The 21862-nt window shown below is 43.3% G+C and overlaps 1 protein-coding gene across 1 annotated transcript in view; it reads left to right on the forward strand.

The window, feature by feature from the left end:
* The first annotated feature begins 12806 nt into the window (after positions 1-12806).
* The window catches only part of LOC123492028 (succinate--CoA ligase [GDP-forming] subunit beta, mitochondrial-like), a 147929-nt gene continuing 138873 nt past the window's right edge, over positions 12807-21862 (forward strand). Inside the window, exon 1 of the mRNA XM_045223669.1 lies at positions 12807-12928. Coding sequence (XP_045079604.1) covers positions 12845-12928 — 84 coding nt within the window. The 5' untranslated portion in view covers positions 12807-12844. The remainder of the gene's footprint in view (positions 12929-21862) is intronic.

The following is a 21862-nucleotide window of genomic DNA, read 5'->3' on the forward strand; positions in this document are numbered from 1 at the left end:
GGAGTAATTGAACCTGATTAAGCAGCACCTGACTGTTCTCGGATATAGTCTTAAACAGGGTATCATGTTGGCCAAGTAAAATGCCCTGATTGGCTATGGCAGTCCGAATTTGAGTGCACTCTGGGGTGGTATCCGAGCTACTGTCTGCTGGGTTCATGTTGGTCAGATCATACTGTCATGATTTAACTGGATTTGAACCCAAATGCAGACAACTACACCGAGCCAGAGAAGGTTTAACAGGTTTATTTACAAAGTTCAATTTGTCCAGGTTTCCAATAATAGGGGAAGAGCAAGTCCAGGTTTACAGGGAGGGTAACAGATCCAGGTTCAGAGCAGGAGTGGTACCGTAACGTTCTAGTGTCCATGGTGAGTCCAAAAGGGAGGTCCGGTAGTGGAAAGCAGGATGGTGGTGGCAGGAGTGAAGCGGAGGCAGGAGTCAGGTTCCAATAATCTGTGGCACAGGAGAAAGTAACTAGAACAGGCCAAAAACACAAAGGGCGAAAACAAGCAGGTTGAGTCAACAGCCCGAAACTAACATGGTCGTCTTGACTATGATCTGACGATGAGTGGCAAGTTTGACCGGGTCTTTAAGGCTGAGGTGATTATGGTGAATGAGCTGCAGCTGGAACCCTGACTCCCGCACACCAGACTTCACTCCTGCAATCAAGGACAGACAGAGGGGGAGGGGAGAGCAGAGAGAGAGCTACCTAGCAGCAGTAGGCCTAACAATAGCTCTGTTCCTCCACTGAGGTAATCAGCCAGAAACCCACAGCTCATCATTGTCATTCCTCTGACATCCTCTTCCATCACCTGCTAATTGTCATCAACAGTATCCTCATCTCTAATCATCAGTTTCTCGTAGCCATCTGTTGCATTGAGTTGACATGATACCTGTTCAATCTCCCCTCTATCCATACCTCCGTTGGTGTAGACTGTGTGATGATGCATTAACCTTCTTCCTTCACTAGTTCTATGATCATGCAGAGTCCTTCTCCATTGATCACCATCTCTCTGTTGTTGTGTCCTTCTATCAGCGTACCAATATTCCCTGCTGCAAAAACACACAGACAAAACAAAACAATTCCCTGTCGAGTGGTACCATCTTCCTCCTCTGCGTTAGAGAAGTCCTACAATGGTACATACAGTGAGGGTAAAAAGTATTTGATCCCCTGCTGATTTAGTACATTTGCCCACTGACAAAGACATGATCAGTCTATAATTTTAATGGTAGGTTTATTTGAACAGTGAGAGACAGAATAACAACAAAACAATCCAGAAAACGCATGTAAAAAATGTTAGAAATTGATTTGCATTTTAATGAGGGAAATAAGTATTTGACCCCTCTGCAAAACATGACTTAGTACTTGGTGGCAAAACCCTTGTTGGCAATCAGAGGTCAGACGTTTCTTGTAGTTGGCCACCAGGTTTGCACACATCTCAGGAGTTTGTTCCACTCCTCTTTGCAGATCTTCTCCAAGTCATTAAGGTTTCGAGGCTGACGTTTGGGCAACTTCGAACCTTCAGCTCCCTCCACAGATTTTCTATGGGATTAAGGTCTGGAGACTGGCTAGGACACTCCAGGACCTTAATGTGCTTCTTCTTGAGCCACTCCTGTGTTGCCTTGGCCGTGTGTTTTGGGTGATTGTCATGCTGGAATACCCATCCACGACCCATTTTCAATGCCCTGGCTGAGGGAACGAGGTTCTCACCCAAGATTTGACGGTACATGGCCCCGTCCATCGTCCCTTTGATGCGGTGAAGTTGTCCTGTCCCCTTAGCAGAAAAACACCCCCAAAGCATAATGTTTCCACCTCCATGTTTGACAGTGGGGATGGTGTTCTGGGGGTCATAGGAAGCATTCCTCCTCCTCCAAACACTGCGAGTTGAGTTGATGCCAAAGAGCTCGATTTTGGTCTCATCTGACCACAACACTTTGACCCAGTTCTCCTCTGAATCATTCAGATGTTCATTGGAAAACTTCAGATGGCCCTGTATATGTGCTTTCTTGAGCAGGGGGACCTTGCGAGAGCTGCAGGATTTCAGTCCTTCACAGCGTAGTGTGTTACCAATTGTTTTCTTGGTGACTATGGTCCCAGCTGCCTTGAGATCATTGACAAGATCCTCCCGTGTAGTTTTGGGCTGATTCCTTACCGTTCTCATGATTGCAATACAACTCCACGAGGTGAGATCTTGCATGGAGCCCCAGGCCGAGGGAGATTGACAGTTATTTTGTGTTTCTTCCATTTGGAATAATCGCACCAACTGTTGTCACCTTCCTGATTGAGAGGGGGTCAAATACTTATTTCCCTCATTAAAATGCAAATCAATTTATAACACTTTTGACATGTGTTTTTCTGGATTTTTGTTTGTTATTCTGTCTCTCACTGTTCAAATAAACCTACCATTAAATTATAGACTGATAATTTATTTGTCAGTGGGCAAACGTACAAAATCAGCAGGGGATCAAATACCTTTTTCCCTCACTGTATAGATCTAGGAATCTCTCTCTCTTACTTTCCCCTCCATCAAGGTAGCCATCAACACGTATTACTAACCTTCCCACTTGGGTGTTGTCCATCAATGACTTCATTAATCCTTTACCACCACATATTCTCCAAGTCGCCGAAAATGTCCAAATTCTCCTGGTAGGTCTGGCAGAGAAGCCTTCACCTTTTCGAAAGTAAGTCTGCATAAAATTGTTAGTTGAGACACAGCATGCTACTTCATCCTTTCTTCTTATCAGTCCTGATAAGCCTTTTAGATTAGGAAGTGCACATTCTTGCAGCTTGTTGCAGTCTACTAATGTCATGGAAAGGCCTCCTCTAAATTCTGCTTTAAACCACAAATACATTTTCCCCTAAAACATTTAATCTAACCCATAACACATTACTTACTACTGCTCATATTCTTAATACAATATGCAAATATACCAATAAATCCTCATACCATCAATACTACCCCCTTTTTTGAACACATGAGTCACAATGTGATTGTCACGCCCTGACATAGAGTTCGCTAGTTGGTTTGGTCAGGGTGTGAGTATCTATGTAATGTGTATATCTATGTGTAGATCTAGTATGCTTAGATCTATGTTGGCGGGTGTGGTTCCCAATCAGAGGGCAGCTGTCGATCGTTGTCTCTGATTGGGGATCATACTTAGGTAGCCATTTTGCCTACCTATGTTGTGGGATCTTGACTCTTGTTTGGCTTGTTTGTGTGTAGCCATTGTGAGCTTCACGTTACGTTGCTGTTTTGTCGTGTGTTTACTTAGTTAATAAACATGTATGCATTCCACGCTGCACCTTGGTCCAATCCTGTATTCAACGAACGTGACAGTGATTCATGCTTTCAAAAACAAAACACCAACATTGTTTATTGACAACAATGACAACATTTGATAATACCCCTCTATCCCGTAAAGTAATCCAAGATAAGTACAATTATACTATCAACAGGTATCCCTCATTCAGGATAGCTCCCTCTCTCTTTAGTTATTTTATGGTTTGATTCATATATATTATTACCAAATTATAAACTTCTTCACAATTATCCTTATCATAACTAACTCCCCAATTCAGCATGCCTCTAGGATTTACAGTGCGGGTGATCAAGTCACACTATAAAGCCAGGACAGATTGCAGAGGTAATTGAAATCATTCAATGAAATGTTCCATCCCATAGTATACTAATCATTACCAATATTGAAAACATTTCATAAATGTTGTGTATCCCAAATGTACATTAAATCCTCATGACAGTTATTCTCATAAGAAATCATGTATACCAAAAAACTTCATAAAATGGAACTGTGTGTGCTCCTTTAAGACATATCACCTGTTGAAACTCCTAACACTCAAAATAACAACCCTTTATAAACATCATACTAGGTGTGTTGTGTTTTATTTGAAAAACCCATTTAAAAAAAAAAAAAAAAAAAAAAACATGGCCAGGCCTTATTTCATTTGGTAGCTCCCTATGACAACCTAAAAATAAGACTACTTAATTTTACTAACTAGTCCACCTAGCCCTGGGCAATATTCCAATGAGATAAGGAAATCCCTTGCTCCTGGAATAGAAATTATACATGTCTTTAACATGTGGTCCTCTGTAGCTCAGTTGGTAGAGCACAGCGCTTATGTAACGCCAGGGTAGTGGGTTCGATACCCGGGGCCACCCATACACAAAAATGTATGCACGCATGACTGTAAGTCACTTTGGATAAAAGCGTCTGCCAAATGGCATATTATTATTATTCATTTTACAATCAGTAATCCCAAGATAGTAAGTACACACTAAACATGATACAGATATACACAGTCCTATCTCATGAATAATCATTTGTATCAATGTAATTCCTCTCAACTACTCCATAAAAAAGATTATATAAAATCTCTCATAAGATGAAAACCACTCAAAATTCCTCTAAGTTTACCATGATTATGTTTAATTGATTACCCTTCAGATCATATCCTCTTTAAATCTCACAATGATTATTGAACCCCTAAATCTGCTCCTTGTGATCCCATATCAAATAATCCATTATCGTTTACTGTATCAACAACCTAGGAAATATCAGTTTTCCCTTTTATTAATTTAATCATCGCAACCTGTTGCATTGATGTTTAAAAATATAAACCTATTGTTTAATATCTTCATACTTACAAAAATGTTTATTTAATCCATCATCCTAATAGGAACAACTATATCCCATTGTTCAACGTACCATAAACAGATGATCATTTTTAGAATTAATGAACTGTCTGCATAACTCACTGTTGTTTACACAAACTATATACCGTAATTTTCGGACTATAGCGCGCTTTTTCCAATTTTTCGACCCTCCGCGGCTTATATAACGGTGCGGCTAATCTATGGATTTTTACAGCTATCGGCCACTAGAAGACCTCCTAAATCTATGGATTTTACAGGTTACAGTCCATCAACTTTAACTCTATGGGCTCTATGACCGGTCGCGCCCCACCTTCTAGCTGCAGGGCTCCAGCAGGAAAAGCTGGAGGCCGTAAAGAGTGAGACAGGTAGCGCGAAAGTAAAAGTGGAACCGAGAGTGGTACGAGAGACAGAACGAGAGACAGAACGAGAGCAAGACAGACAGACATTACGAGAGCAAGACAGTTAGTCTCTTTCCCGACAATCCCCTCTGTGCACAAACCCTTACATATGGTAATTAAACATTAAAACACCTGCGGCTTATAGTCCAGTGCGGCTTATATATGTACACATCATTCAATATCATTCAATTTAGCTGCTGCGGCTTATACTCCGGTGCGCCTTATAGTGCGGAAAATACGGTAATTTAATAATAATAACTACTTCCTGTCACCCTCTTACGAAATCATGTCATTAGTAAATTGTATCCACAAACCACTACTACCTAATAACATATTTTCATAGACCTTGCTAGAAATAATTATTTTAATACCAAGCTACTTAAGCAATCCAATTCAACCTTTCACATCTCCCAATAAACCTACTTAACCTTCTTCAAACAATTCAATTCAACATTAATTCAACATGTCTCATCACCCAATTAACTTACTTACTCTGTAAACCCTCTACAATATCTATGTCACGATCGTCGTAGGAGTGAGTAGACCAAGGCGCAGCGTGTGAAACAAACATTACTTTAATTAGTTAAAGTTATACAAACAAAACACGACTTGTGAAGTCCACGGTGACAAAATACCGACACGGAACAAAAACCCACAAACACAAAGTGAAACACCGACAGTTAAATATGGCTCCCAATCAGAGACAACCAGCCGACAGCTGACACTCGTTGCCTCTGATTGGGAGTCACACAGGCAAACATAGAAACAGACAACCTAGAACACCCAACAATGAAACAGAACACATAGAATGAACACACCCTGGCTCAACATAATGAGTCCCAGAGCCAGGGTGTGACAGTACCCCCCCCTAAAGGCGCGGACTGCGACCGCGCCTAAATACGAGCCAAAAACAGGGGAGGGCTGGGTGGGCATTCCTCCTCGGCGGCGGCTCCGGCCTTGCCCACCACCCTCCAACAAACCCCCCATAGCGCCCCTGGTCCGGTCTGGCCCCGCTGGCTGGAGCTGGACTGGACGTAGCAGGAGCGGTAGGCTTCAGCTCCTTAGTGGAGCAGTTGAGCGGTACCTGAATTGGCACCGATGACTCAGGCACGGGTTGTGCCGGACTGACGACTCTCTCCCCTGGCTTGGTGCGAGTAGCAGGAACGGGCTGGACCAGGCTGACGACTCGCACCCCTGGCTTGGTGCGAGTAGCAGGAACGTTCTGGACCAGGCTGACGACTCGCACCCCTGGCTTGGTGCGAGTGGCAGGAACAGGCTGGACCAGGCTGGCGACTCGCACCCCTGGCTTGGTGCGAGTGGCAGGAACAGGCCGGGCCGGGCTGGCGACGCGCACCGTAGGTTTGGTGCGAGTGGCAGGAACAGGCCGAGCCGGGCTGGCGACTCGCACCCCTGGCTTGGTGCGAGTGGCAGGAACAGGCCGGGCCGGGCTGGCGACGCGCACCGTAGGTTTGGTGCGAGTGGCAGGAACAGGCCGGGCCGGGCTGGCGACGCGCACCGTAGGTTTGGTGCGAGTGGCAGGAACAGGCCGGGCCGGGCTGGCGACGCGCACCGTAGGTTTGGTGCGAGTGGCAGGAACAGGCCGGGCCGGGCTGGCGACGCACACCGTAGGTTTGGTGCGTGGAGCAGGAACAGGCCGGGCTGGGCTGGCGACGCACACCGTAGGCTTTGTGCGTGGAGCAGGGACAGGCCGGGCTGGGCTGGCGACGCACCCCGTAGGCTTGGTGCGTGGAGCAGGGACAGGCCGAACCGGGCTGTGGAGACGGATAGGAGCCCTGGAGTGAAGAGCGGCCACAACCCGTCCTGGCTGAATGCCTACCCTCACACACTCTGTGTGAGGCATCCGCACAGGACGTACAGGGCGGTGTATCCGTAACCTGGTGGCTTCCAGAATCCGCCCCTCTTTTGCCTCCGTCAGCCCCGTCGTCCATGCCGTGTGCCCCCCCCTAAACATTTTTGGGGGTTGCCTCTCGTCAGTCTCACTCCATGGCCGGCGATCCTCCCATGTCCAGTCTGCCTGCTCCTGGACACGCTGCTTGGTCCTTGTATGGTGGGTTTTTCTGTCACGATCGTCGTAGGAGTGAGTAGACCAAGGCGCAGCGTGTGAAACAAACATGACTTTAATTAGTTAAAGTTATACAAACAAAACACGGCTCGTGAAGTCCACGGTGACAAAATACCGACACGGAACAAAAACCCACAAACACAAAGTGAAACACCGACAGTTAAATATGGCTCCCAATCAGAGACAACCAGCCGACAGCTGACACTCGTTGCCTCTGATTGGGAGTCACACAGGCAAACATAGAAACAGACAACCTAGAACACCCAACAATGAAACAGAACACATAGAATGAACACACCCTGGCTCAACATAATGAGTCCCAGAGCCAGGGTGTGACAATCTATTATTCTCTACCGCTAACTTTCCATATAATGTTACCTCAACAGATGACAAATTATTGTAAAGTTATAGTCAAAACAAATAAAACATCTATTCACCAATATGCAACCTTAATTACTATGTTATACTATTCGCTATATGCTGGTAAGACAATCCCTTTCACAAAATGTTTATCAATTCACCTATTAATCTAGGTCACTAGCATCAATGTAAAATATTTGCTTTCTGTCCCTTCCTGGGCTCGAACCAGGGACCCTCTACACTTATCGACAACATTTACCGTTGAAACACCATACAAAATCTGCGTTCCTTTCAAAGCAAGACCCCGTGTAGCTCTGTTGGTAGAGCATTGCGTTTGTAACGGCAGGGTTGTGTGTTTGATTCCCACGGAGGCCAGTATGAAAAAAATAACACATGCACTCACTAACTCCAATTTGCTCTGGACAAGAGCGTCCACCCAATGACATAAATGTAAAGTTAAACAACTACTTCCATGTCGCATAGCAAGTGATGTCATTAGTACGCACCACTAACTAGCTAGCCCTTGCACACCAAACATTCAACCCCCTATGACTTCCTACTCCACAGCAACCATTTATCCTTGTTCACCTAACTTAATCCATAATGTCCCGTACAGCGCTCTAACGTTTCAGCGAACCCCAATGGCCAACACCCGCAGACAAGAACATGGAAACTCATCAATTTTTTTAAACTAGCAGACCAAATAACACATTTTCCACTCCTTCGTTGCCCGGGCAGTGTGTTTGGGATCATTGTCATGCTGAAAGACCCAGCCACGTTTCATCTTCAATGCCCTTGCTGATGGAAGGAGGTTTTCACTCAAAATCTCACGATACATGGCCCCATTCATTCTTTCCTTTACACGGATCAGTCGTCCTGGTCCCTTTGCAGAAAAACAGCCCCAAAGCATGATGTTTCCACCCCCATGCTTCACAGTAGGTATGGTGTTCTTTGGATGCAACTCAGCATTCTTTGTCCTCCAAACACGACGAGTTGAGATTTTACCAAAAAGTTATATTTTGGTTTCATCTGACCATATGACATTCTCCCAATCCTCTTCTGGATCATCCAAATGCACTCTAGCAAACTTCAGACGGGCCTGGACATGTACTGGCTTAAGCAGGGGGACACGTCTGGCACTGCAGGATTTGAGTCCCTGGCGGCGTAGTGTGTTACTGATGGTAGGCTTTGTTACTTTGGTCCCAGCTCTCTGCAGGTCATTCACTAGGTCCCCCCGTGTGGTTCTGGGATTTTTGCTCACCGTTCTTGTGATCATTTTGACCCCACGGGGTGAGATCTTGCGTGGAGCCCCAGATCGAGGGAGATTATCAGTGGTCTTGTATGTCTGCCATTTCCTAATAATTGCTCCCACAGTTGATTTCTTCAAACCAAGCTGCTTACCTATTGCAGATTCAGTCTTCCCAGCCTGGTGCAGGTCTACAATTTTGTTTCTGGTGTCCTTTGACAGCTCTTTGGTCTTGGCCATAGTGGAGTTTGGAGTGTGACTGTTTGAGGTTGTGGACAGGTGTCTTTTATACTGATAACAAGTTCAAACAGGTGCCATTAATACAGGTAATGAGTGGAGGACAGAGGAGCCTCTTAAAGAAGAAGTTACAGGTCTGTGAGAGCCAGAAATCTTGCTTGTTTGTAGGTGACCAAATAGTTTAATAATTTGCAAATAAATTCATTAAAAATCCTACAATGATTTTCTGGAGAAATTTTTTTTTCTGTCATAGTTGACGTGTACCTATGATGAAAATTACAGGCCTCTCTCATCTTTTTAAGTGGGAGAACTTGCACAATTGGTGGCTGACTAAATACTTTTTTTCCCCACTGTAGTAAATTTATCATAATTTGGTTGTAATCCAGAGAGAAAATGTATCTAGATCCTCTATGAGGCTGTGGAGGGATTCAAGTTGTGGATTTAAAAGAAAACATTAATCATCAGCGTATAATGACGCCTTTGTTTTAAGCCCTGAATTTCTAATCCCTTCATATTATTGTTGGATCTGATTTTAATAGCTAACACCTCGATGGCAATAATAAATAAATATGCCGATAGTGGACAATCTTGTTTCACTCCTCTTGACAGTTTAAAACTTTCTGAGAAATAGCCATTATTTACTTTTTTACACCTAGGGTTACTATACATGATTTTAACCCAATTTATACGAGATTTTCCAAAATTGAAATGCTCCAGGCATTTATATATAAACCCCGGTCGTATTTTATCAAATGCCTTTTCGAAGTCTGCTATGAATAGCAGGCCTGGTTTCCCAGATTTTTCATAGTGTTCTATTGTTTCCAGTACTTGCCTTATATTATCTCCAATGCATCGTCCATGTAAAAAAAACCTGTCTGATTAGAATGAATAATGTCAGACAATACCTTTTTAATTCTATGCGCTATATATTTTGTTAGAATTTTAGCATCAGAACACTGAAGTGTAAGGGGCCTCCAATTTTTTTTATGGACTGGATCTTTATATTTTCCACTTGTATCATGTTTCAGTAATAATGAAATCAGACCTTCTTCTTGAGTGTCTGATAATCTACCATTTACATAGGAGTGGTTAAAACATGCTAATAACGGTCCTCTGAGTATATCAAAAAAGGTTTGGTATACCTCGACTGGTATGCCATCCAGCCCTGGAGTTTTCCCGGACTTAAAGTCTTTAATTGCATCCAGAAGTTCCTCTGTAATTTCAGTTAGAGGAGATGGAGGCGACTGAAACGAAAACATATGCTTAAAGTACTTTGTTTCCTCCTTCCAAATATAATTTGGTGAATAATGGGTGACTCCGTCATTTGTAAGCAGTTTCAGTAAATTATTTTTGGGAGCATTCCTTTGTTGAAGATAAAAAAAGAATTTGGTGCATTTTTCCCCATATTCCATCCAGTTTGCTTTATTTTTTTTATAATATATTACACTTTCTTGAATAAGTTTCTCCATTTCTTTTTGTTTTTCACTCCTTAGTTGCCCTGGCTGTGTGTTTTGGGTCGTTGTCATGCTGGAAGACCCAGCCACGACCCATCTTCAATGCTCTTACTGAGGGAAGGAGGTTGTTGGCCAAGATCTCGCGATACATGGCCCCATCCATCCTCCCCTCAATACGGTGCAGTCGTCCTGTCCCCTTTGCAGAAAAGCATCCCCAAAGAATGATGTTTCCACCTCCATGCTTCACGGTTGGGATGGTGTTCTTGGGGTTGTACTCATCCTTCTTCTTCCTCCAAACACGACGAGTGGAGTTTACACCAAAAAGCTATATTTTTGTCTCATCAGACCACATGACCTTCTCCCATTCCTCCTCTGGATCATCCAGATGGTCATTGGCAAACTTCAGACGGGCCTGGACATGCGCTGGCTTGAGCAGGGGGACCTTGCGTGCGCTGCAGGATTTTAATCCATGACGGCGTAGTATGTTACTAATGGTTTTCTTTGAGACTGTGGTCCCAGCTCTCTTCAGGTCATTGACCAGGTCCTGCCGTGTAGTTCTGGGCTGATCCCTCACCTTCCTCATGATCATGGATGCCCCACGAGGATGATTGACCGTCATCTTGAACTTCTTCCATTTTCTAATAATTGTGCCAACAGTTGTTGCCTTCTCACCAAGCTGCTTGCCTATTGTCCTGTAGCCCATCCCAGCCTTGTGCAGGTCTACAATTTTATCCCTGATGTCCTTACACAGCTCTCTGGTCTTGGCCATTGTGGAGAGGTTGGAGTCTGTTTGATTGAGTGTGTGGACAGGTGTCTTTTATACAGGTAACGAGTTCAAACAGGTGCAGTTAATACAGGTAATGAGTGGAGAACAGGAGGGCTTCTTAAAGAAAAACTAACAGGTCTGTGAGAGCCGGAATTCTTACTGGTTGGTAGGTGATCAAATACTTATGTCATGCAATAAAATGCAAATGAATTACTTCATACAATGTGATTTTCTGGATTTTTGTTTTAGATTCCGTCTCTCACAGTTGAAGTGTACCTATGATAAAAATTACAGACCTCTACATGCTTTGTAAGTAGGAAATCCTGCAAAATCGGCAGTGTATCAAATACTTGTTCTCCCCACTGTATATAGCTATTTAAAAATATACATCTATTCAAATATATTGCATATCTTATTTTCCATCATTATCAATTAACCCTCCCATTGTCCTAGGGTCAAAATGACCCGCCACTGTGTTGAACCAACTTTATTTAATTTTTATATTTTTTTGATCATTTGTGAGAAGGAGGCAGTGATACTTTCTTTAAAGTCTCACTGCCTCCTTCTCACAAATGATCCCCAAAATATAACAATTAAATAAAGTTGGTTCAACACAGTGGCGGGTCATTTTGATCCTAGGACAACGGGAGGGTTAATATGCGTAATAATGTTGGAGTTTGTGCGTAGGATTTTAACCTATAACCCGGATTGCCATTGTATTACATTACATTTTTGACAAGCAATGATTGTTTTAGCAAACAATTATTGTGGTTCATCCTATATTCTACCTAACATCCTTACCCCCTTGCAACAGATGTGGGATAAACACACATGCACATACTCGAACACACTCAACCCCTTTCCTCCACAAACAACCATAAGATCAGATGCTCAATGGTTGTGCCATGTTGTGTTGTTACCATGTTGTTGTCATGTTGTGTTGCTACCATGCTGTGTTGTCATGTGTTTCTGCCATGCTATGTTGTTGTCTTCGGTCTCTCTTTATGTAGTGTTGTGGTGTCTCTTGTCGTGATGTGTGTTTTGTCCTATATTTAATTTATTTACCCGTCACCGCAGGACTCCTTTTGGTAGGCCGTCATTGTAAATAAGAATTTGTTCTTAACTGACTTGCCTAGTTAAATAAAGGTTAAATTAAATATATATATATATATATATATATATATATATATATATATATATATATATATATATATATATATATATATATATACAAATGAATGTCATATTTGAGGCTCTCTCTCACTAATTGATTATAGCCTACAATGTACACACATATGATTTCAGTTTGTGAGTGATATGGGGGTTGGAGACATGTTTATTTCAACATTATAAAGCATAACTTTTATTAACAATGGCAACACTGCCATGTTGATCTGAGCCTTGCTGTTAGAAAACCACATTAGTGTCCTTTTTTCGGCTGTTGAAGTTTCACCTCCCTCTTCTTCACTCCTCGATTTACATCTACAGTCGGTTGCTTTAGCCTTACCACTCAAACGCGCCAAGAACCTTCTCCATTGAATATTTTTGCAACGCCCACTTCCGCCAGCCTTCCTATCACTGTCCAGATTGCGCGCACATGGTCCTTCCAGTGCTCTCTTCGGCGTCAACATGGCGGCATCCATGGCATCCCAGACTGTAGCGAGAGGACTACGTGGAGCAAGCGCCAAGCACTTGTTTCTTGACAAATTCAAGGTACCGACATAATTAAAAAATGTGACAATATGCTTCTCATGTTATAATGACTTGTTCCGGTGTAGTGCATTCGCTGTCATTGTCACCAAGAGTTCTCGAGCTTGCCAGCCTGGCTGCTGTAGCCAGAAACGGACAGCTCAATGTTGAGAAACTGCTCGCTGATTAGCGTGTCCAGTCCATAATCTTACCAGCGGTGCAATTGAGATAAATGTATTGACATTTCAGAAAACGAAACACCATTTCGACAGAAGATAACTGTTATTAGAACACGACACTTGCACTGTCATATGACTTCTATCACAACATCTGCATCCATTTTTTCCTTAACTGTCCTTGTGTAGTGAAACGTTAGAGCCACTAGATAAAGTACTTTAATCCAATCAGTTTGGTAACTTTAAAGGCAGTTTTTAATATATACTGTATATTGTGTCATTGTACTGGGTGCAATGGTAAAACTGTAGTGCTGAATTGAGTATTAAGTGTAATTGACAACAGAACAGTTGCTAAATAATTAGGTATATTTGTGTGGAAACATTTGAGCTAGTTTTGCAAGGTTGACCATCTAAAAACAATGTCACGGAGGTGTCTCAAGTGTATAAAACTAAAATGTGATATTGATTGACCTCTGTTTTTCCCGTGGTAACTCACTATGCAGCCTTTGACCCTAATTGACAAAAATGCCTACATAAGTGTTACATAGTAAAGTCAGCTTTCAAGATGGGGTAATAGTTCAAAGGTCAGTGCAATTTGCACTTTAAACTTGATAATTAATGTATTTATGAAAATGTTGGTCTTACCCAGGACTCCTTTAAAACTCCATAGTGTTTAATCTGTAGGGGCTACAAAGAAAACATTGGTGTCATATGAAGCTTTACCGCTTGCTCTAATATAAGTAATATTTTGACTAGAATAACTTTTTTTACATTAACGCTAGACTCAGCGAAATGACGTTGCCACGAGCACCGGAGATATTGAGATGAGCAAGATGCAACACTCTCACACAGTCACACACAGTATCTGCGCATGTGCACGGGCGCTTAACGCTCTTCCCAGCGTGGTAGCCAGGGCACCAAAACAGAGGAGATGTTGAGCCTCGTCCTTCAACGCTCTTAGTTGTTGCGGAAATTGACCCACTATGCTGTGTACGTCATATCGCTGAGTCTACCTTTTTAGTTTATGAATATTGACAAATATAAACATAATTATTGAAAATATTAAACAAATTATTTGGTTAATAAAAACCCTTTAACTGGCACACCAAGAAGTACATATCAGACATTTTGTTTGGGCTGTAAAATGTGTATTTATCCATAAAAAAAAAATAAAAAAAATATATATATATATATTTTTTTTTGCATGACTTAAAATTTTATAATGCATCGCAAACATCTCAACCAGCTCGTTGAGTTGCCCAATTAGGGTAAACTCATTTTCTATTGAAATTTGCATAGACTTTTTAAATAATAAAAAACGGTATACATTCATAAACATTGTCTGCATTTTACATTTTTACATTTTAGTCATTTAGCAGACGCTCTTATCCAGAGCGACTTACAGGAGCAATTAGGGTTAAGTGCCTTGCTCAAGGGCACATTTACGTCATTTAGCAGACGCTCTTATCCAGAGCGACTACAAATTGGTGCATTCACCCTATAGCTAGTGGGATAACCACTTTACAATTATACTTATTATTTTTTTTGGGGGGTAGAAGGATTACTTTATCCTATCCCAGGTGTTCCTTAAAGAGGTGGGGTTTCAAATGTCTCCGGAAGGTGGTGAGTGACTCCGCTGTCCTGGCGTCGTGAGGGAGCTTGTTCCACCATTGGGGTGCCAGAGCAGCGAACAGCTTTGACTGGGCTGAGCGGGAACTATGCTTCCGCAGAGGAAGGGGAGCCAGCAGGCCAGAGGTGGATGAACGCAATGCCCTCGCCTGGGTGTAGGGACTGATCAGAGCCTGAAGGTACGGAGGTGCCGTTCCCCTCACTGCTCCATAGGCAAGCACCATGGTCTTGTAACGGATGCGAGCTTCAACTGGAAGCCAGTGGAGTGTGCGGAGGAGGGGGGGTGACGTGAGAGAACTTGGGAAGGTTGAACACCAGACGGGCTGCGGCATTCTGGATGAGTTGTAGGGGTTTAATGGCACAGGCAGGGAGCCCAGCCAACAGCGAGTTGCAGTAATCCAGACGGGAGATGACAAGTGCCTGGATTAGGACCTGTGCCGCTTCCTGTGTAAGGCAGGGTCGTACTCTCCGAATGTTGTAGAGCATGAACCTGCAGGATCGGGTCACCGCCTTGATGTTGGCGGAGAACGACAGGGTGTTGTCCAGGGTCACGCCAAGGCTCTTCGCACTCTGGGAGGAGGACACAACGGAGTTGTCAACCGTGATGGCGAGATCATGGAACGGGCAGTCCTTCCCCGGGAGGAAGAGCAGCTCCGTCTTGCCAGGGTTCAGCTTGAGGTGGTGATCCGTCATCCATACTGATATGTCGGCCAGACATGCAGAGATGCGATTCGCCACCTGGTTATCAGAAGGGGGAAAGGAGAAGATTAGTTGTGTATCGTCAGCGTAGCAATGATAGGAGAGGCCATGTGAGGATATGACAGAGCCAAGTGACTTGGTGTATAGGGAGAAAAGGAGAGGGCCTAGAACTGAGCCCTGGGGGACACCAGTGGTGAGAGCACGTGGTGCGGAGACAGCTTCTCGCCACGCCACTTGGTAGGAGCGACCGGTCAGGTAGGACGCAATCCAGGAGTGAGCCGCGCCGGAGATGCCCAGCTCGGAGAGGGTGGAGAGGAGGATCTGATGGTTCACTGTATCAAAGGCAGCAGACAGGTCTAGAAGGACAAGAGCAGAGGAGAGAGAGTTAGCTTTAGCAGTGCGGAGAGCCTCCGTGACACAGAGAAGAGCAGTCTCAGTTGAATGACCAGTCCTGAAACCTGACTGGTTTGGATCAAGAAGGTCATTCTGAGAGAGATAGCAAGAGAGTTGGCTAAAGACGGCACGCTCAATAGTTTTGGAAAGAAAAGAAAGAAGGGATACTGGTCTGTAGTTGTTGACATCAGTGGGATCGAGTGTTGGTTTTTTGAGAAGGGGTGCAACTCTCGCTCTCTTGAAGACGGAAGGGACATGGCCAGCGGTCAAGGATGAGTTGATCAGCGAGGTGAGGTAGGGGAGAAGGTCACCGGAGATGGTCTGGAGAAGAGAGGAGGGATGGGGTCAAGCGGGCAGGTTGTTGGGCAGCCTGCAGTCACTAGTCGCAAGATTTTATCTGGAGAGAGAGGGGAGAAAGAAGTCAAAGCATAGGGTAGGGCAGTGTGAGCAGGACCAGCAGTGTCATTAGACTTAACAAACAAGGATCGGATGTCGTCAACCTTCTTTTTCAAAGTGGTTGACAAAGTCATCCACAGAGAGGGAGGAGGGGGGGGATTCAGCAGTGAGGAGAATGTGGCAAAGAGCTTCCTAGGGTTAGAGGCAGATGCTTGGAATTTAGAGTGGTAGAAAGTGGCCTTAGCAGCAGAAACAGATGAAGAAAATGTAGAGAGGAGGGAGTGAAAAGATGCCAGGTCGGCAGGGAGTTTAGTTTTCTTCCATTTCCGCTCAGCTGCCCGGAGCTCTGTTCTGTGAGCTCGCAATGAGTCATCAAGCCACAGAGCTGGAGGGGAGGACCGAGCCGGCCGGGAGGATAGGGGACACAGGGAGTCAAAGGATGCAGAAAGGGAGGAGAGGAGGGTTGAGGAGGCAGAATCAGGAGATTGGAGGGAGAAGGATTGAGCAGAGGGAAGAGATGATAGGATGGAAGAGGAGAGAGTAGTGGGAGAGAGAGAGCGAGCGAAGGTTGCGGCGGCGCGTTACCATCTGTGTAGGGGCAGAGTGAGTAGTGTTGGAGGAGAGCGAGAGAGAAAAGGATACAAAGTAGTGGTCGGAGACATGGAGGGGAGTTGCAGTGAGATTAGTAGAAGAGCAACATCTAGTAAAGATGAAGTCAAGCGTATTGCCTGCCTTGTGAGTGGGGGGGGTGGTGAGAGGGTGAGGTCAAAAGAGGAGAGGAGTGGAAAGAAGGAGGCAGAGAGAAATGAGTCAAATGTAGACGTGGGGAGGTTGAAATCCCCCAAGACTGTGAAGGGTGAGCCATCCTCAGGAAAGGAACTTGTCAAGCTCATTGATGAACTCTCCAAGGGAACCTGGAGGGCGATAGATGACAAGGATATTAAGCTTAAATGGGCTAGTGACTGTGACAGCGTGGAATTCAAATGAGGAGATAGACAGATGGGTTAGGGGAAAAATTGAGAATGACCACTTGGGAGAGATGAGGATTCCTGTGCCACCACCGCTCTGACCAGATGCTCTCGGGTATGCGAGAACACATGGTCAGACGAGGAGAGAGCAGTAGGAGTAGCAGTGTTTTCAGTGGTAATCCATGTTTCCGTCAGTGCCAGGAAGTCGAGGGACTGGAGGGTGGCATAGGCTGGGATGAAGTCAGCCTTGTTGGCGGCAGAACGGCAGTTCCAGAGGCTGCCTGAGACCTGGAACTCCAGGTGTGTGGTGCGTGCAGGGACCACCAGGTTAGAGAGGCAGCAGCCACGCGGTGTGAGGCGTTTGTGTAGCCTGTGCGGAGAGGAGAGAACAGGGATAGGCAGAGGCATAGTTGACAGGCTGCAGCAGATGGCTACAATAATGCAGAGGAGATCGGGATGAAATGAACTAAACATCAGGGAAAGGAGAGAGCAGGCCTCCCTCACCAAAAAAAAAAAATATATATAACTCTCCCAACTTCCACCTCAGAAACTATAATTGTTTCACTGAACCACCCGAGTAAAACTCTCCCAACTTCCACTTTAGAAATTAGAATTGTTGTAAACTACAGCAGACTGTTATCAGTAGCTGTAATTAAGTACAGCAGCTACCAACCACCTAACGTTAATGCCTCGGATGAGGTTAGAAAAACAGCTGAATGGTAGCAGCTAGCTGGCTCAATCACAGGTACTCTTAAGCATGAAATAACATTGGAAACAATTAACCATAGTTGCAAAAAGTTACCAGTAGCTACCCACTAGCTAGCTAGCTTTGTTGGTCCAAGTAGTGGGTAGGCTAGCCTCGTGCTTCGCCGGAGTCCGCCGAATACAGTCCTTACCTACAATAATTACCTACAATAACCTTCAATAACTACCTGAGTAAGCTACCTATAATACCAAACTACAATACCTACCTACAATCTAAATACATGGTTTAAGCTTAACTCAACACCATATAAGAAGCCAAGCTTACCTTTCATAACGCAGCAACGATTAAACGTTGGGTAGCTAGCACAAAGATATTGTATTTAGCTACCACAGCCTGCTGGTAGTGTTGGCTGGCTAGCAATGGCTACTGTGTTGACTTTGTTTGAAAAATGGCGTCGCTGCGAACGAATGTAGCTGGCTAAAAGGATATTGTTTTTAGTTGCAACCGTTGCTAATAGCAACTCGCCAGCTAATCCAGGAGGTGAGTTAGCTAGCTAGCTTCGTGCTACATCCGGCACCGCCGAATACAAAAGTAACCTACAATAACTACACAACAGCTACCCACAACAGCCCACGATGCCTACCTATACTACTTAATAATATACAGCCCACGATGCCTACCTATAGTACCTAACTACAATCTAAATACATAGTTTAAGCCTTACTCGACAAAGCCCAAGCTATGTATAAAGCCAAACTGGCAGACTGCAATCAGTAGCCGAAATTAAGTACAGCAGCTACCAACCACCTAACGTCTGCTTCATTTACTTATCATTAAAGACGGGCCTAGGTCCATAGTAAAAAAGGAAATAGAAGGTCGAACAGAACAGATAGATGGCAATAAAAACTGTAACATAGAGGCTCAGAATAAATTAGAGGAAAAAGAAATGGAGAAACTTGTCAAGTGTAATATATTATACAATAAAGCAAACTGGATGGAATATGGGGAAAAATGCACCAGATTATTTTTTAAATCTTCAACATGGAAATGCTACCAGAAATAATTTACTGAAACTGGTTACAAATGACGGAGTCACCCATGATTCACCAAATTTATATTTTGAAGGAGGAAGCAAAGTACTTTAAGCATACGTTTTCGTTTCAGTCGCCTCCATCTCCTCTGAAGCTAATTGTAGGGATTTTTTTTCTATTGATAATGTAAAATTAATAGCCATACGGAAAGACTCATGTGAAGGTGAAATTACAGAGGAGGAACTTCTGGATGCAATTAAATACTTTAAGTCCGGGAAAACAACAGGGTTGGATGGCATACCAGTCGAGGTATACCAAACCTTTTTTGATATACTCAGAGGACCGTTATTAGATATTGCTGCACTGTCGGAGCTAGAAGCACAAGCATTTCGCTACACCCACAATAACATCTGCTAAACACGTGTATGTGACAAATAACATTTGATTTGAGATACATTTTCTAATCTCTCTGGATTACAACCAAATTATGTTAAATGTACTATATTTCGTATTGGATCACAAAAAAATACAATTTTTACATTACCATGTAGTTTACCAATAAAATGGTCTGATGTGGATATACTCGGAATACATATCCCAAATGAAATAAATGATCTCACTCCAATACATTTTAATAGAAAGTTAGCAAAAATAGATCAGATCTTGCTACCATGGAAAGGTAAATACCTATTTGTGGAAAAATCACCCTGATTAACTCTTTAGTATTATCCCAGTTTACCTATTTACTTATGGTCTTGCCTACGCCTAGCGAACACAATGTTTAAAAAAGGTATAATCTTCGTAAATGATATCATAGGTAGGACTGGTGGAGTTATGCCGCACATGCAGCTAACAAAAACATATGGAAATGTCTGCTCTACCCAAAATTACAACCAAATAATTGCAGCGTTACCGCAAAAATGGAAGAGGAAAGTGGAAGGGGGAAAAAGTAAGTAACTTGTCTGTCGGCCCTGCATTAAAGACCATAATTGGTTAAAGAAAATTGTGATAAATAAAAAAGTATACCAGTTTCATTTAAGGACCAAAAGATTGACAGCCGTCCCATATATATTGCAAAATAGTTGGGAAGAGATTTTTGACGTACCGATTCCATGGAATAGGGTTTATGAACTGATACGCAAAACGACGCCGGATTCAAAAATTTGAATGTTTCAATTTAAATGATTTTACAAAATTCTTGCTACCAATAGAATGTTATTTATATGGGGGATACAATCTTCCCAGCTCTACAGATTTTGCTGCGAAGAGCCAGAATCATTAGATCATTTGTTTTGGTACTCTCCATTTGTAGCTTGTTTTTGGTCACAGGTCCAGGAATGGCTGAAGGATTGCAATATTTACCTGGAGCTAACCCTGCAGATAGCACTACTGGGTGATCTGAAAAGTCATAGTCAATCGATCAATAATATAATAATACTTGTAGCAAAAATGTTTATTTTCAATTTACAATCTGTAGAAACAATGAGAATAGAAGGGTTCAGAACTTTTTGAAACATCACAGTACAGATGAAAAATAGATTGCAAATAGAAATCCAATATGGATGTGTTAAGAGATAGATGGGAGGTGTTGAATGGAGCTGAAGGGTGGGACTAATAACAACTAACAACAACTAATAACAACAAGATAACTAATATAAAGCATACTGTGTCCATAATAAGTATATAGGTTATAGGTTGAGATCTTTTGTGAAAGAGCACAGTTAGAAAGATATGGCATATAGAAGCAAACCGGATGGACATCATGAAAATGATCGGAGAGGTTTAGGGTAGAGGAAGTGCAGGAGTAAAAACAAACAAAATCTAATTATTGTAAAATTGACTGTGTCCATAAAATGTACAGTGCCTTACAAAAGTATTCATCCCCCCTGGCGTTTTTCCTATTTTGTTGCATTACAAGTTAGTCCAAATTGGTGAAGTGAAATTTAAAAAATAACTTGTTTCCAAAAATTCAGAAATATTAATAACAAAATAGTGGTGCGTGCATATGTATTCACCCCCTTTGCTATGAAGCCCCTAAATAAGATCTGGTGCAACCAATTACCTTCAGAAGTCACATAATTAGTTAAATAAAGTCCACCTGTGTGCAATCTGTGTCACTTGATCTGTCACATGATCTCAGTGTATATATACATCTGTTCTGAAAGGCCCCAGATTCTGCAACACCACTAAGCAAGGGGCACCTCCAAGCAAGTGGCACCATGAAGACCAAGGAGCTCTCCAAACTGGTCAGGGACAAAGTTGTGGAGAAGTACAGATCAGGGTTGGATTATTTAAAATATATCTGAAACTTTGAACATCCCACGGAGCACCATTAAATCCATTATTAAAAAATTGAAAGAATATGGCACCACAACAAACATGCCAAGAGAGGGCCGCCCGCCAAAACTCATGGACCAGAGAGGCAACAAAGAGTCCAAAGATAACCCTGAAGGAGCTGCAAAGCTCCACAGCGGAGATTGGAGTATCTGTCCATAGGACCACTTTAAGCCGTACACTCCACAGAGCTGGGCTTTACGGAAGAGTGGACAGAAAAAAAGCCATTGCTTAAAGAAAAAAACAAGCAAACACGTTTGGTGTTCGCCAAAAGGCATGTGGGAGACTCTCCAAATATCTCATCACCCCGAGAACATCATCCCCACAGTGAAGCGTGGTGGTGGCAGCATCATGCTGTGGGGATGTTTTTCATCGGCAGGGACTGGGAAACTGGTCAGAATTGAAGGAATGATGGATGGCGCTAAATACAGGGAAATTCCAGAGATTTGAGACTGGGACTGAGGTTCACCTTCCAGCAAGACAATGACCCTAAGCATACTGCTAAAGCAACACTCGAGTGGTTTAAGAGGAAACATTTAAATGTCTTGGAATGGCCTAGTCAAAGCCCAGACCTAAATCCAATTGAGAATCTGTGGGATGACTTAAAGATTGCTGTACACCAGCAG

This window comes from Coregonus clupeaformis, chromosome 12, assembly GCF_020615455.1.
Source record: "Coregonus clupeaformis isolate EN_2021a chromosome 12, ASM2061545v1, whole genome shotgun sequence".
Lineage (NCBI taxonomy): Eukaryota > Metazoa > Chordata > Actinopteri > Salmoniformes > Salmonidae > Coregonus > Coregonus clupeaformis.